The 15,709-nt window shown below is 47.3% G+C and overlaps 1 protein-coding gene across 10 annotated transcripts in view; it reads right to left on the bottom strand.

Moving 5' to 3' along the window:
• The window catches only part of PIAS2 (protein inhibitor of activated STAT 2), an 89,813-nt gene extending 78,603 nt beyond the window's left edge, over positions 1 to 11,210 (bottom strand). For 3 of the 10 annotated variants that reach the window (XM_070743611.1, XM_070743606.1, XM_070743610.1), the window contains exon 1: positions 11,027 to 11,162. In XM_070743611.1, coding sequence (XP_070599712.1) covers positions 11,027 to 11,050 — 24 coding nt within the window. In that variant the 5' untranslated portion in view covers positions 11,051 to 11,162. Of the gene's footprint in view, positions 1 to 10,640; positions 10,872 to 11,026 lie in introns of those variants that run through there. The other 7 variants (XM_070743607.1, XM_070743613.1, XM_070743612.1 and 4 more) reach the window with 7 other exon arrangements.
• Between the last annotated feature and the right edge of the window lie 4,499 nt (positions 11,211 to 15,709).

Here is a 15,709-nt window from a genome sequence, read left to right as displayed (position 1 = left end):
GCATGAGAGAGAGAAAGAACAAGAGAGAGAGAGAAAATAAGAGAACAAGAGAGAGAAAAAGATAGCAAGAGAGAGAGAAAGCAAGACAGATAGGGAGAGGAAAGGAGAGTGAGAGAAATGAGAACAAAAAGGGGAGAAAAAAGGAGAAATGATAAAATGATTGAGGCAGAGAATGAGAGGAGAGAGAAACAAAAGAGAGAGAGAGAGAGGTGATTCTTGAAGCATATGGTAAAAAGCATCCAAATAATAAGAAACCCCCCCCCCCCAGCCCACACCTGTTTTTGAAAAGGATAAAAGAGAAAAAAAACCCAGCCCTCAACTGGTTTTGGAAATGGTTGGAGTGTGTATACATACACACACATAAGGGGGGGAGAGAGACAGGGATGGAAAAAGAGGAGAAGTGAGAGGGAGAAGGAATGAGGGAAAAAGGGAGGAAGAGAGAGAAATGAGAAACATGAGAGAGAAAAGGGGGAAAGACAGGAGAATAGGCGTTGATTGCTTACCTGAACGCCTCTTCTCGTACGGTGAGCGGGTACAGCAGTCACATGGGTTGCTCATGTCCAATCCGGTGGAACTGAGCCTAGTATTAAAAAAGCTTGCCGGATCCGCCCCTTCCCCAGAATTCGCGAATCCATAGACTAGGCTCAGTTGTGAAGCTCTGTAGTGTTCAACTCTCATTGTTAGAGGAAGAAAGAGATAGAAAGGTAAAGAAGACACATACAAGGGCGGGAAGTGACTGCTGTACCCGCTCACCGTACGAGAAGAGGCGTTCAGGTAAGCAATCAACGCCTATTCTCCGTACTGAAGGAGCGGGTCCAGCAGTCACATGGGACATACCCAATAGATGGTCCCTAGGGTGGGATTAGCTTGCTATCGTGTGAGATAACGGATTGGAGTACCCTTCTGCCGAAGGCAGCGTCCGCTGAAGCGTAAGACTCAATTTTGTAGTGCCTGATGAAGGAATTTGGCGAGGCCCAAGTGGCTGCTTTGCAGACCTCCTCCAACGGGGCTTGAGTCGCCCAAGCGGCCGAGGTGGCTGCGCTCCTGGTGGAATGCGCAGTGATGTTCCTTGGAACTGAGAGGGAGGCCGACTCATAGGCCTTAGATATAGTCCCTCTGATCCAACGGCCTATTACTGTTGAAGACACTTTGGCCCCCATGACTCTGGGATGATAGGCTACAAAAAGTGCTTCTGACCTCCGAAAGGGTCCTGTGCGTTGGATATATATTCTCAGCGCTCTGGTGAGATCCAGGGTGTGCCATCTATTTGCCAAGGGATGCTCTCGTTGGAGGCAGAAGGAAGGTAGGACAATATCCTGAGATCTGTGGAACATGGAACTGACCTTGGGTAAGAAGGTGGGGTCCAGTCGCAAGACTACCTTGTCCTGATGGAATTGGCAAAGGTCCTGCCTGATTGAGAGGGCAGCCAGCTCCGAAATGCGTCGGGCAGAGGTAATAGCCACCAGAAAGGCTACCTTAAAGGATAGGTACCTGAGGGACGCCGATTTTAGGGGTTCGTATGGTGCCTGCGTGAGGGAGTGGAGAACCCGTGGCAAATCCCAGGATGGATACCTGTGGACCTTGGAAGGTCTGAGGTTGGCTATGCCCTTGAGGAATTCCTGAACTTCAGGGAAGGATCGGAGAGGCTGTCTGCGGGGGCCCCCTAGGACAGATGAAATGGCTGCCAGATGACGCCGGAGGGTGCTGGTAGAGAGTCCTTTATGGAAACCTTGCATAAGGAAGGAAATAATTCTGTGTATGGGGATGCACAGAGGGGAGAGACCTTCCTGAAGACACCACTGGTGAAACTTGGACCACGTGTGGTCGTAGATTCGGTTGGTCGAGCCCCTTCTGGCCTTTAGAATGACCTCCACTGAATCAGGGTCATGCCCACGCAGCTCTAAATCTCTCCTGATAACAGCCAGGCGGTGAGGTGGAACCACTCCGGGTCTGGATGGAAAGAGGCCCCCTGCCGCAGCATATCCCCCGAAACGGGGAGTCGCCAAGGGTCCTGGACGGACAGCTGTTGGAGATCTGCGAACCAGGGCCGGCGGGGCCAATGAGGGGCGATTAAGATTACTCGGGCCCTCTCGGTGAGGACCTTGTGAATCACGTCCGGGAGGATTGGAATCGGAGGAAATGCATAGAGTAGGCCTGGAGGCCATGGACTCCGGAGGTCATTGATCGCTTCCGCTCCCGGGGATGGAAATCTGGAATAGAAGCGAGGGAGTTGGGCGTTCGCATTGGTCGCGAAGAGATCCAGGACTGGTAGGCCGAATCTGAGGGTGATTTGATGGAACAGGTCTTGATGGAGGTTCCACTCTCCTGGGTCTATCGTTGCTCGGGATAGCCAATCCGCCTGGATGTTGAGACTCCCCGAGATGTGATCGGCTAGGAGCGACTGGAGATGTTTTTCCGCCCAAAGGCCCAGCTTGAGGGCCTCCCTCATGAGAGCCTTGGATCTCGTGCCCCCTTGCCTGCAGATATGGCTTTTTGTGGCAATGTTGTCGGTGAGAATGAGAACGTGCCGGTTGGGGATGCGAGGAGAGAAATGCTTCAGAGCCAGGGAGACGGCTCTTAACTCTAGCCAATTTATTGGCCTGGAAGCTTCCTCCGGGGACCACGTGCCCTGGGCTATCATCCCCTGGGCGTGGGCGCCCCATCCCGATAGACTGGCATCTGTGGTGATGACAAATTGATCCGGGCACCTGAACGGGGATCCTCTGTCCATGGCCGGAGACTTCCACCACTTGAAGGATCTGCGAACACTCAGTGGGATGACAATGCGTCGATTTGAGTTGCTGTGCCCCGATCTCTGAAAAGGCAACAGAAGCCACTGGAGTTCCCTAGCATGAAGGCGAGCCCAGGGAATGATGCCTATGCATGACACCATCTTCCCCAAAAGAGAAGATAGAGTAACTATGGATACTGAAGGATTAGATAAAATGTTAGAAATTAACTCCACTATACTGAGTTTTCTCTCGGGAGAGAGAAAAACCTGGGAAGATTTTGAATCAATAATGGCTCCCAGGTGAGGAATGGAAGTGGAAGGTTGGAGGTGACTTTTTTCAAAGTTGATGGAAAACCCATGGTCCTGAAGGACTGACATGGTGACAGAAAGGTCTGATTTCACTCTCTCTAGGGAGTTCCCATGAATTAAAATATCATCAAGATAACATAAAATGTGGATGGGAGACGCCCGGATATAGGCCGCCAGGGACCCCAAGAGCTTTGTGAAGACCCGAGGGGCCGAGGAAAGGCCAAATGGCATCGCCCTATACTGGAAATGCCTGCCTTGAAAGGAAAAACGTAAAAATTTTCTGTGGCATTTGGCTATAGGAATGTGAAGGTAGGCCTCAGTGAGGTCTAAGGAGACCATGAAATCTCCCGAGTGAATGGCGGCCAAAATAGAAGACAAGGAGTGCATTTTAAACTTCCTATATTTGATGAATAGGTTTAGTTTCTTTAAATCCAAAATGGCTCTCCAACCTCCGGAGGACTTTGGAACCATAAATAGGATGGAGTAAAAACCTAGGCCCTTCTGACCGGAAGGGACCGGCTGAATGGCTCTAATGGACAATAGATGAGAAATGGCCTCCTCCATACGGTTACAATCTGAGGATGACCTGGGCGAAGGGCAGGAAATAAAACGTTTAGGGGGAGGAGAAATAAATTCTAAAAGAAGGCCTGATTGAACAGTGTCAATGACCCAAGGGTCCTTGGAGGTGAGACGCCAATTTGCAGCGAAATGAGCTAGGCGACCCCCTATGGGAATGGAGGAAAGGTTACCATCTAGGTTTTTTTGAAGCCCTGTTAGAGGCAGCTCCCCTTTGGAAACGAAAACCCCTACCCCTGGAGTTCCTACCTTGGGAACGAAAGCGGGGGGAATACTGACCTGGAGATCTCTGATAGGAAGCCGCTTGATCTTGCTGGCGCCCTGGGCGACGAAAGGACTGCGTTTTAGTAACCTTTTTTGTGGTTGGGCCCAAAACCTTCTTCTTGTCTGTGGTCTCCGTGAGGAGAGGATCCAGAAGATCACCGAAGAGAAGGTCGCGCTTTAAGGGGCCCTGGGATAACTGCCACTTTTGGCGAACTCCCGCTTGCCAAGGGCGAATCCATAGGAGTCTTCTTGCCGTTGTAGAGGCTGCAATAGACTTAGCAGAAAATCTAGTAGATTGTAAGGTGGCATCAGCCACGTACTGGGCAGCTGCAAAGACCTTGTTGAAGTCTTGTTGACCTCTCAAGTCATCTGGAGGAATGTGCTGTTGAAGTTGGCGAAGCCACAGCAGCATGGCTCTGGAGAAGAAGGAGGCTGCTGCAGAACTTTTAATGGCCCAGGAATCAGCGGAGAAACCTCTTTTGAGCATTTGCTCGATGCGCTTGTCCTCTGGACGGAGGACTTCCTCCGCCTCGCCTGGCACAGCCGCTGCCGAGTGAAGAATTTTGACAGGTTCATCTGGTTTGGGAAAAGATAGAAGCTCTTCATAGGAAGAGGAGAGTTTATACAACTTTCTGTCCTTGGTAGAGGGATTAAGGCCAGAGGCTGGAAAATCCCACTGTTTAAGTAAGGCATCTTTAAATAATTTAGGCATAGGGATTACCTCGTTATCCTCCTGTTCCTCTGTGAAGTAAGGTAAATTCTCCTCCGGGGGATCAGTGGAAGTGGAGGCTTGTTTCTCCTGGGCCGCTAATCCCGTAGAAATTCTAGCTTTGAGGAGGAGAGATTTGAATAGTTGAGAAGGGAAAATAGTAATGGGAGGAGGGACCTTTATTTGGGATTCCTCGTCCTCAGATAAGCCCTGGAAAGGGTCTTCATCCTCCTCTACATCCTCATATTCATCTTGGGAGGACTCTGAGTCATCCTGAATAGGAGCTCTGACCGCTGGGGAAGAACCCAAGGGGCGGGAGGAACGAGAAGGAGGAAGAGGTAAAGGAAGCTCATTGATGGAGGAGAGTTTGGCATCAATGGCTTTGGACAACACAGCAAAAATAGATTGGAACTCAGGAGGTAAACTGGAAATATCAGCAGAAATGGCAGAAGAATCCCTAAAGGCCTGGGAGGATCCTGGCTGGGGGGAATCTTCCATAATATCTGGTTCCTCTGGACCTATGCCCCATAGGTTAGGTTGGGGTCTGTCTAGGTTTGGCTCATCCAGAGATAACACAGGGACCCCAGAAGGAGGCAGGCTAGAGGCCTCTGGTGGGTCTTGACTACTGATTACTTGGGCCTGCACTTTCAAACGTTTTGCTGATTTATCATGAATCTTTTGTAGGGCTAGGTCCCTTCTCTTCTCGGCCCTGGTGACCTTGGTCGAGGGGCGGGCCCCTGGAGAAGAGGAGGAAGAGGCCTGGGGGATACTAGTAATCTCATCGCCTGTAGGCCTGGCCTCTCTGGGACCTTTAGTTGTGCCTCTCTTGGGAAAGGTAGCCATAGTCTGACAATTAACAGAAGACAAGGCTGAGCCAATAATTAAATTATAAGGAGAAGATTTCAAGGACTTCCCAAGAGGAATGGATCCTGCTTCGAGGCCTCGAAGCTGCTGAAACGTGAGGACAATCTGGGCAAACCCAGAGTTCGTGCCCCCAAATCCAGCGGGGCCAGCCTCCCTAAACTTTGCAATTAAGTAAAACCAAGGCACTCTGGTTGGAGGCTAGGCCGGTGGAGAATTTAGCCTGGGACCCCCAAGGCCCGCTCCCGGATCCACGCGGTGGACTGAGGCCTACGCGGCTGGCAGAAGGCCAACACGAGAGGCCTAGATATTTTAAGAAAGGGCGCGAAGGCCTTCGCGCCAAAAAATCGCTTCGTAGAATTTCTTAAGGGGAAAAAGCGATCGACTAAGTCCAGGAGACTAAAGGCGTCCCACTCCGCAGGAGGTATTTTATAAGCCCTTAAATATAGTTTTATACAATAATTAAGCAATAATCCAATAATAAATACTTGCACCAGGACCTCCAGGCCAAGGGATTAGAAGAATCCACAAGCGGCCGCAGGAATCGTAACCGGCAAAACCGCCGGGGGAAAACGAAACCGCAACTTCTCCCAAGTAAAAAAGCCTAGCCGCTTTTTATTTTTTTTCCTTTTAAAAACGGCTGGCCCAAATAGTGCAAGTAATTGAATAAAGACAATAAATCTTACTACTTTTTTGAAGGAAAGGTTGAAGGGAAGGTGTTAGAATGTTGAACGAGCATTCACAATACAACCGCAGGATATGCGAACTGAGCGAATTCTGGGGAAGGGGCGGATCCGGCAAGCTTTTTTAATACTAGGCTCAGTTCCACCGGATTGGACATGAGCAACCCATGTGACTGCTGGACCCGCTCCTTCAGTACGGAGAAGTACCCATAAATGAGACAGTGGTATAAATTTCAGGAGGGATGATTGATGATTGACTGTATTTATAAGGGGATGTTACATGGGATTGTATATATGAGGGGGTTATTTATGTATGTATGTATGTATGTATGTATGTATGTATGTATGTATGTATGTATGTATTTATTATTTATTTATTTATTAGATTTGTGTCATTTTGGTTGGTGGTGTGCCCCAGGATTTTGTAAATATAAAAAGTGTGCCGCGGCTCAAAAAAGGTTGAAAATCACTGGTATACAGTATATTTTTCCCGCCTTGTGTTTACGCCCAGAAATGGTACATCTTGGCTTCCGTAGCTCCGCCCATCAACCTCGGAGCGAGCTGCTTTCCCAGCGTCCCCTGCGCTTGCGTGCGTCTCTCCCTCCCCCCCTTGCCTCCATTCCGCCTCCTACTCGAACCCCTTCACTCCCCCCCACCGCACACAGACGCTCCGATCTTGGCCGCTCACCCGCCTTCGGAGAGAAGCGGAAGCCCCTCCCCTCCCGGCGTGAGGTTTTGTTCATTCCTCCTCCGGCCGCGTGCGCGGTGACTTCCGACCAGTAACCCCTCCTCCCCCCTCCCCCCCCTCCCCCGCGTCCCCGGCCCGGTCTCCCTTTCCTTCTTCTCTGTTTCGGTTTCTGACTAACGGTCTCCCCTCGGATCCCGACGGGAGTACAGCAGAGCCGGCTCGGCGGAGCCAGGCCTGCGCCGGGGAGGAGGGGGTGAAAGCGATGTCAGGTGGAGACTCGGCAAAAAACCAAGTTTGCTTAAAAAAAATTCTGGCTCCTAAATTTTTTGGCTGGCTCCTAGATTCTGAACAACTTTGTCGACCCCTGTTTTAAGCTGCCCTGAGTCTAAGGAGAAGGGCGGCATTAAAAAAATCGAACAAAAAAACAAATAAATGACAAAAGAAATGAGTAGAAATATACTTTTGTAATTTTATGTACTTTACATCACAACACTAAATAACCATCTCTTCATTTCAACAGTCAAAGAAATTACTTATAGAGTTTTGTTTGCTTAATCAACATGTCAGGTTGCCATTTAAATGTTTTAAGTGTTTTGAAATGGAGCCCAGAATTTGTCATAAATCATAACAGTTGTAAATGAAGACACCCTTGGACCAACCTGATTTTACAATCTTTTTTTGCAGCAGTTGCTCAACAAATGTGGCAATTGATAAACTAGCCAGTGCATTCCTATGGATGTTTATTCCTGGAAACTGATTGAAAAGACCAATGTTTGGCTCATACAGCTGTAAACAGCATCACATGACTGCAGAGGGCTCCAAATTTGAAGAGATAGCAGGTTAAGAAGTGTGAAAAATATAGATATACTGTATAAACTGGCTTAACAAGACGGCTGCCAGGTTTGCCTTGTTACCACGAGGGTTGCTTCAGAAACCTAGAATGGAGTCCCGAGTACCTTTTGTAAGTGGGACCCATCATAACTATGAACAGTGGCTATAAGTAACCAGTCATTAAGTGAAAATTACTTATGGTTAAATCTACAAAGCATTGTTAGATTTTGTTAACTGAAGAGACATAATTCATGGGTATTATCTTCAGTTCAGTGATCAGTTCTTCAGGAAAGTATCTTTGCATCAGGATTCCAAGAGTAAACCCAGAGATTAAAAGACCAACCATGCCTATTTTTTTAAACAGGATTCAACAATAGATGGCACTACCTCTCAACTATGTAGAATATTATACTGGATCTTGACACTCAAAAGGAGGCCTGGTACTTTCTGTGGTTCAATTGAGGGAGTGAAACCCAGCAGAGTAAAGCAGAAGGTTAAAGAAAAAAGAATGGAGGAGAGAAGGAGGACACAACAAAGAAAGAATTGAATTAAGAATCAAAGAAGGGAGTTAGGTAGATAATACGCATAGGGGGGGAAATTAACAGTCTCCAAAAATCCCTCTTTACGAATGTGAGATGCTAAGCTGCTTTGTTGCCAAAAGAGCAAAGCATGGAACGAACTCCAGTAGAAAGAGAGGCTGGGAAGGAGGCAAGTGAGAAACGCGGATTGAGTAACTCAGCTGCAGGCTATAGTATAAAGCAGGGGTCCCCAAACCTTTTACACAGGGGGCCAGTTCACTGTCCCTTGGACTGTTGGAGGGCCGGACTATAAAAAAACCCTGTGAACAGATTCCTATGCACACTGCACATACCTTATTTCTTTCTCACTCACTCTCTCTCTTTCTCTCTCTCTCTTTTGCTTTCTCTCTCTTTTGCTTTCTTTCTCTCTCTCTCTATCTCTCTTGCTTTCTTTCTGTCTCTTTCTCTCTCTCTTTCTCACTCTCTCTCTTGCTATCTCTCTTTCTCCCCCTTCCTTACTTCCCTCTCTCCCTTCCTCTCCACTTCTCTTTCCCTCGCACTTTTCCCCTTCTCTTTCCTTTTTCTTCCTTTCTCTTCATTTTTCTCTCTCTCTTTTCCCTCTTACACCCTCCCTCTTCTCTCCCAGCGGAGGACTCACCCGACAAGCCTCCACCCTCTGACCCCGGACTCCTATTCAATCCCCATTCAGAAAACAGGAGCTAGCAACTCAAAGAGGAGGAGGAGGCGGGTGTGTGCGTATATGTGTGTATGTTGGGCCCAGCTCGGCTTTCGGCAAGCCTTACTTTATCTTGGGTGAGATGAGATTGAGGGGGACGTTCTTACTGCTTTTTCAGTGCAGCCTTGGAAAAGACCCACGGGCCAGATAAATGGCCTCAGTGGGCCGCATGTGGCCCGCGGGCTGTAGTTTGGGGACCGCTGCTATAAAGGAACAGAAAAGCTTTCTGGGCCGCAGATGAAGCCAAACTGAGTGGAGTGCTGGTGGGAAAGGAAATGTTTGAGAAACACAAAAGGAGGTGCTGTTTGGAGGAAAGGGTGGACTAGAGGTGAGTTAATAAAACAGAGAGCGGGTTGATGGGGGAATTGTTAGGGGAGACTTAAGAAATAGGGGGAAGGCTGGCAGGGGTGACTTAAATGTGGGAGGGGGTGGAGTGACTTGGAAAATATGGGGGACCAAGAGGGGTCTTAAAAAAGAGGGTTGGGGTGATTTAGAAATGAATAGCAATAGCACTTATTGCTTTTCCAGCCCTCTCTAAGCGGTTTACAGAGTCAGCATATTGTCCCCAACAATCTGGGTCCTCATTTTACCCACCGCAGAAGGATGGAAAGCTGAGTCAACCTTGAGCCGGTGGTGAGAGTTGAACTCCTGAACTACAGCTAGCAGTTAGCTGAAGTAGCCTGCAGTGCTGCACTCTAACCACTGCGCCACCCCGGCTCAAAGGGTGGCTGATAGGGGTGACTTAAGAAATAAGGGAACAGTTTAGGGGAGACTTTGGAAATAAAGGGGGCTGATAGAGTTGAGTTAAAAAATAAGGGGTTTAGGGGAGTCAGGAAATAAGGGGGAGGCTGGTAGCGATGACCTAAAAATAAGTGGGACATAGGGGGGATTTAAGAAATAAAGGAGAGGGTTATGGGGAGACTTAGGAAATAAGGGGGTGGAGGCTGATGGGGTGCTTAAGAAATGAGGGAGGGGTATAGGAGAGACTTAGGAAATAAGGGGGGGGCTGATAGGGTGACCTAAGAAATAAGGGATGTGGTTAAAGTGGGTTAAAAATATGGGGGGAGAAAATGGAGGGGGCTGATGGGGTTCTTAAGAAATAAGGGGTATAGGGGGAGACTTAAGAAATAAGGTGGGGGGGGCTGATAGGGTGCTAAAGAAATAAGGGAGGGGTATATGGGAGCCTTAGGAAATAAGGGGGCTGATATAGTACTTAAGAAATAAAGGGGGGTACAGGGCAGGCTTAGGAAATAAGGGGGGACTGATGGGGTATTTAAGAAATGAGGGGCACAGAGGGAGACTTAAGAAATAAGGGGGGGTGATAGAGATGCTTAAGAAATAAGAGAGGAGGTTAGCAGAGGTTAGGGGTTAGGGTTAAGAAAGGAGGAGGTTAGAGTGAGGTAAAAATAAGGGGGCCTGCTAAGAGTAACTTAGGGAATAATTTGCTACAGAGAGGGGCGGCATACAAATCTAATTAATAATAATAATAACAACAACAACAATAATAGGGGGGGCTGACAGGAGCGATTTGGGAAATAAAGAGGGATTGATAGGGGTCATTCAGGACAAAAGGGAGGGATTGTTCCGCGGGTAGCTTAGGAAATGGAGGGGGGCAGTCAGGTGAGGCGGCCAAGTTCAGTCCAGGCTCCGCTCCTGTGGAGATTTTAAAACCAAAAAAACCCGAATTTCGTGTCGTCCCCCCCTCCACACTCGAACGTGGGAAGGAAGCGCTACCTTTGTTTTCACCCGCTCTCTGGAAGCGCCGAGAGAGGGTCCTCTCTGGGGAGCCCCTCAGAAGCCGCCCGCCCGAGACGGAGTCCGGCTACAAGGGACGGGAGCATGGGCCTTGTAGTCCGAGGGCGACCGGAAGGGAACGATAGGGAGGGGGGAGGGCTTAAAAAATTTTTTTAAAGGAGGAAGGAAAAAGGAGCCGCCAGGCTTGCCCTCCCCCTCCCCCTCTTCTGCGCGCGACACTCGGGCGGCCGGACTACAATTCCCATCAGCCTCGGGGAGGCCGCAGAAGAGGAAGAAAGGAAGAGGAGAGCGCCCCCCCCTCCGTCTCCCCTCAAACTGGGGCTCGTGGAAGGATCCTTTGCGGGGGCGGCCCTGATCGCGCTCACCCTGAGCTCCTCGAAATCCGCCATTTTCTACCCGCCGCCTGGCTCAGCCTCCGCCGCCGGCACCGTCGCCGCCACCGCGGCCGCCGCCACCATCCTGCAGGGTCGCCCGATGCTGCTGCCGCCGCCGCGATGACGCGAAGAGGGGCGGGCCGGGGCCGTCCCGTGGCCACGCCCACCCGGCTGCGGCCGTTAAAAGGGGCGGGACCCAAGGTCAGCGCGCTTTTCCCGCCTCTTTCGAGCGAAGCGAGGCGCGCGCGGGGAGTGGCGGGGGTGCATTGGAAGTCCCCTTCTACCGTTGTCGTCGGCGAGCCGGAGGAAAAGCGCTTCTTGCTTATCGGAATTGGCGGGATTGGGTTGGAAGATCCGAGGCAAATCGTCTTCCAGAGAAAAAGGGAGGAAATCGACCCTGGTCCGGGGTCCGTAGTTAAGCTCCTGCTTTGTGGGTTCCGTGCAAAAAGGCCCTTGTGGAAAGAATAGAATAGAGTAGAATTCTTTATTGGCCAGGTGTGACTGGACACACAAGGAATTTGGTTTTGGTGCATATGCTCTCAGTGTAAATAAAAGATACATTGGTCAAGAACCATGAGGTACAGTACAACGTGAGGTGCAACAAGGATGGTCAAGGAAATGGAGCACTTCCCTTATGAAAGCAGGTTGCAACGCCTTGGTCACTTCAGCCTTGAAAGATGACATTAAGTCCCCTTTAAGAGGGGACTTGATCCAAGTGTATAAAATGCCTGGGTAGAAAGGGTGGATAGAGAAAAAATCTTTTCTCTATCACACAATACTAGGACGAGGGGGCACTCCCTAAAGCTCATAGGTAAGAAAGTGAGGACAAAGGAAATATTTCTTCACCCAGAGGGTCGTTGGTTTATGGAATTCACTTCCAGACCATAGTTCCCTCTAAGCTGAGCAGTGAGCAATCGCTCACTTAAAAATCATCATCAACTCAGAGTTTTCCAAACCTGCCCAGAATCCGAGAGAGAAAGAGAGAGAAACAGATAGAAAAAAGAGAGGAAGGAAAAGAGAAAGAAAAAGAATGGGAGTAAGGAAGAGAGAAAGAAAATCAAAATCTAGTTTGAAACTAGCTCAACTATTTAAGTGGCATTTTGATATTGATAGAGTTGCCCTATTATGAGCTCACTGTTATAGACACACAGTACAGTATTTTATTTTGAAATTCTCAGGCAAAACAGGGTGGGTGTTTGTTTGTTTATTTGTTATTTCTGTGCTGCCCAGTCCTGAAGGGACTGCCGCTCAGACACTATACTTTTCTGCCCACCCCCCAAACAAATTAGAGGGAACACTGGTTGGGACAACTGTCAGTCTGGGTAGCTTCAAGGCAGGATTAGATAGATTCATGGATGCCAAGTGTATCATAGGTGGTTATTGAAATTGATGTCAAAGTTGGTTGAGGCAGGCAGGATTCCCTTTACCATTTGTTGGGGCTCAGGGGAAAGGGAGGATCTTGCCTTTGCCTTCTCAAGATCCCCATGGACAATTGGTGGGCCACTGTGGGACACAGTATGTTGAACTCGATGGGCTTTGGCCCGATTCAGCAGAGCTCTTATGATTGTCAAAAGGTATTTTGGTAGCCCTTCACTGATGATCACTAAACTTGTAAGTCAAGAACTAGGTATAGTAGTCATGTGTGTGGTCTGCTAATTGCTTTGATCTCAGGGTTTTTTTCTCCTGGTAGCTGTTTTCAGGTGCTGCCTGCCTTTATACAAGTACAGTAGTTCTCAACTTGCAACCATTCATTTAGTGACTTTGAAGTTACGGCTCAGAAATACCCTCCCCCCTCTGTTTTTCACACAGCTGGCTATCCCCAGGGTCATGTGATTAAAATGCAGATGCTTGGCAACTGGCATTTGTTTATGATTATTATCATTATTACTATTAGATTTGTATGCCGCCCCTCTCCGTAGACTCGGTTGTAGTGTCCTGGCATCCTTTGATCCCCTTTGCAATCTGACAAGCAAACTAATCACTTAACAAATATGGCCAAAAAAAAAAGTTGCGAAATGGAACAAAATTCATTTGCTTAGCAATAGAAATTTTGAACTCAGTTGCAGGGATTCCTTTTAATGTTCCTGTTTTGTTTTATCATTGGATGTTTTATGGCAGGGGTCCCCAACAAAGCGGCAAGCGACGCAGCTCCACTTGGGGGAGTGGCTCACACATGAAGCTCCATTTGTGCAAGCGACAGGTGACATGTCTCCAGCGGTGGGCTACGAGCTCGTAAGTTCTTGCGGGACCAGCGCAAGGTTTTACCTGCGGCTCCGTGCACTGGTCCCGCAACAACTTACGAGCCACGGCGGCAAGCGCAATTTAGCGTTCCGGCTCGTAGCTCACCGCTGCATGTCTCCCACTCACACATATGGAGTGTGGGCTGTACCTGTGGAATCATCTTGTGTTGCTGCACATGCAGAACTGTCCCCTCTCCCTCCCCCCTTCACTGCAAAGCCAGAAATGTTAGGAATCCTCTATGGGAAACTACTGACTGCAGTGGGGGACTATGGAAATCAATCCACTCACACTCAGTGAAAAAGCTTCTATTTATCTCTTATGAGATTGATCTACCTGCCAAAAAGGAGGAAAGGAAGAAGGAGATGGTTTCCCCATAGTCAGGAGGTTGTTTGTTCCACCGCATCCTTTCTAGATGACAAAAAATACAGCAATCCGGTTTGATTTCAAAACAGATTTGGAAATAAAGTATTAACATGTTTATATAGCTGTCTGCCTGCCCAGGGAACTCTGATGAACATAAAATTGCAGGTCAGCTGTATTGTGTGCACCCAGTACAAGGCATACTAATCACACTAGAAGCTAGTGTATTCTGGGCCAGCTGCAGCTTGCAAATTGTCTTCATGATCAGCCTGATATAATTGCAGTAGTCAAATTAAGCAGTAACCATGAGTTGTGACTTAATTGGTACACGATATAACTTCTGTGATCTGACAATTTTAATAATAATAATAATAATAATAATAATAATTTATTAGGTTTGTATGCCGCCCCTCTCTGAAGACTCCAACCAACCAACCAATTTAATTTTCTGGAGGCCATTTAAAAACCCAATATTAGTTTGTGATAATGCGAATTTCATCAGGGAAGTGTGACCGGGTTTTTCTATTCTTGAGCCAGTTGAGTGACATTGAAGCAGCCACTCTGTTTTAGTCCTAAGAAGCTAATGGCAAATGACTTAGGCAAGAAATCAGATCATTTGGCCAAGCAGTCTCCAGGAGCCCTGACAAATCTGCATACAGATGACAAGTTGAACAGTTGGCTGTCCACCTGTGTTTGGGTGGGACTCCAGCAATTAGAGTTGCTGATATAAATAGTAGCATGCTGGCTTGGCCTTTGTAGAAGATTATCTCATCGTTGTTCTTCAGGACTACCTTACTGTTTCCGGACTTTGTTGATTTTTCACGACTTTGAAACCAAAGTAGAGCAAAGTGTGTGTGTGTTTCACTTCATGGAAGAAGGAGGGCTGTGACATTTCTTCACAGCTGCTAGAAGGGGATTGTACAGCCTACAAGATTGTTTTGGGACCAGTGCTCTTTGCAATACAAAAAGGGTGCTTTGTTTATTTTGAATTTTGTGATAAAGAACATTGTTTTTGAACTTTCAAGTGTGTGTGGGTCAGAAATTTTTACCCTTGAATTTTCGGGAGACTCATACCATAAAGCCCGGCAGAACACATATTTTTTAAAAAAATTAAAATTAATATTTTAATATAACAACATGTTTCAAAATGTACATCAAGATGTATTACAAACTGATATAGATGCAGAAGATAAAGTGAGCAAGGCAGGAAAAACTAATTGCAGTGTTGCTTATTCTTATAAGTTTTGAGAAATTAAGCTGAATGAGAAATAGAATTATAAAATCTTTTATCAACATGAACTGACAGAGAGATAAGTGAACCGTTGAAAGTAAGAAAAATAGTTTGAATAGTGCAAAAGATCAAAAAATTGTAGGACAGTAGTCTCAGAGGGAAGGGCTCCTCAACTATTATTTTGCTTCTGTCTTCCCCAGGGGAAACTACAAATAAACCCTAAGTGGAGCAATTAAGATAGAAAAGTAGCAACCCAAGTTAGTCAATAGTGATTACTAGCTACCATGAAAGAGTTTAACTCTCAGGAGCAGCTCAATTACAAACAAACCTTGACAGATTTATGGATGTTATTTCAGAGCTCTGACCTTTGGGAATTCATGAATGGGTTTATCCCCAGAAGATTGGAGAAGGGTAATGTTCCTGACTTCAAAATAAAATAAAATAAAGGAGGTGGGTAAATTCAGACCAGTCAGCCTGGCATCCTTATTGATCATAATTGTGTAACATTCAGCAGTGGGTTTTAAAGCATTTTTAACAGGAGCCAGCATGGGTTTGTCAATAATAAATTAAGGCAAACCAGGACAATTGTCTTTTTTGATAAGTGACCCCAGAAAATCTGTAGCTTAGCTTAAATTTAGTAAAGTATTTGACAAATTGGCCCATGAAATCTTCATTAAAATTGACAGCATGTGAGCTGGCTTATGTTAATGGTCAAACAGTCGTATTCAACAGCTGTGTGATTGGTTCCATGTCAGGCTGGATAGCTTTAACTTTATTCCAGTTTCTGTACTCAACAGTATATTTGTTACTGAATAATGGTCCAGATGAAAAATAAGCAGGGG

Source organism: Erythrolamprus reginae, chromosome 2, assembly GCF_031021105.1.
Source record: "Erythrolamprus reginae isolate rEryReg1 chromosome 2, rEryReg1.hap1, whole genome shotgun sequence".
NCBI lineage: Eukaryota > Metazoa > Chordata > Lepidosauria > Squamata > Dipsadidae > Erythrolamprus > Erythrolamprus reginae.
This window is presented reverse-complemented; position numbering and strand designations above follow the sequence as displayed.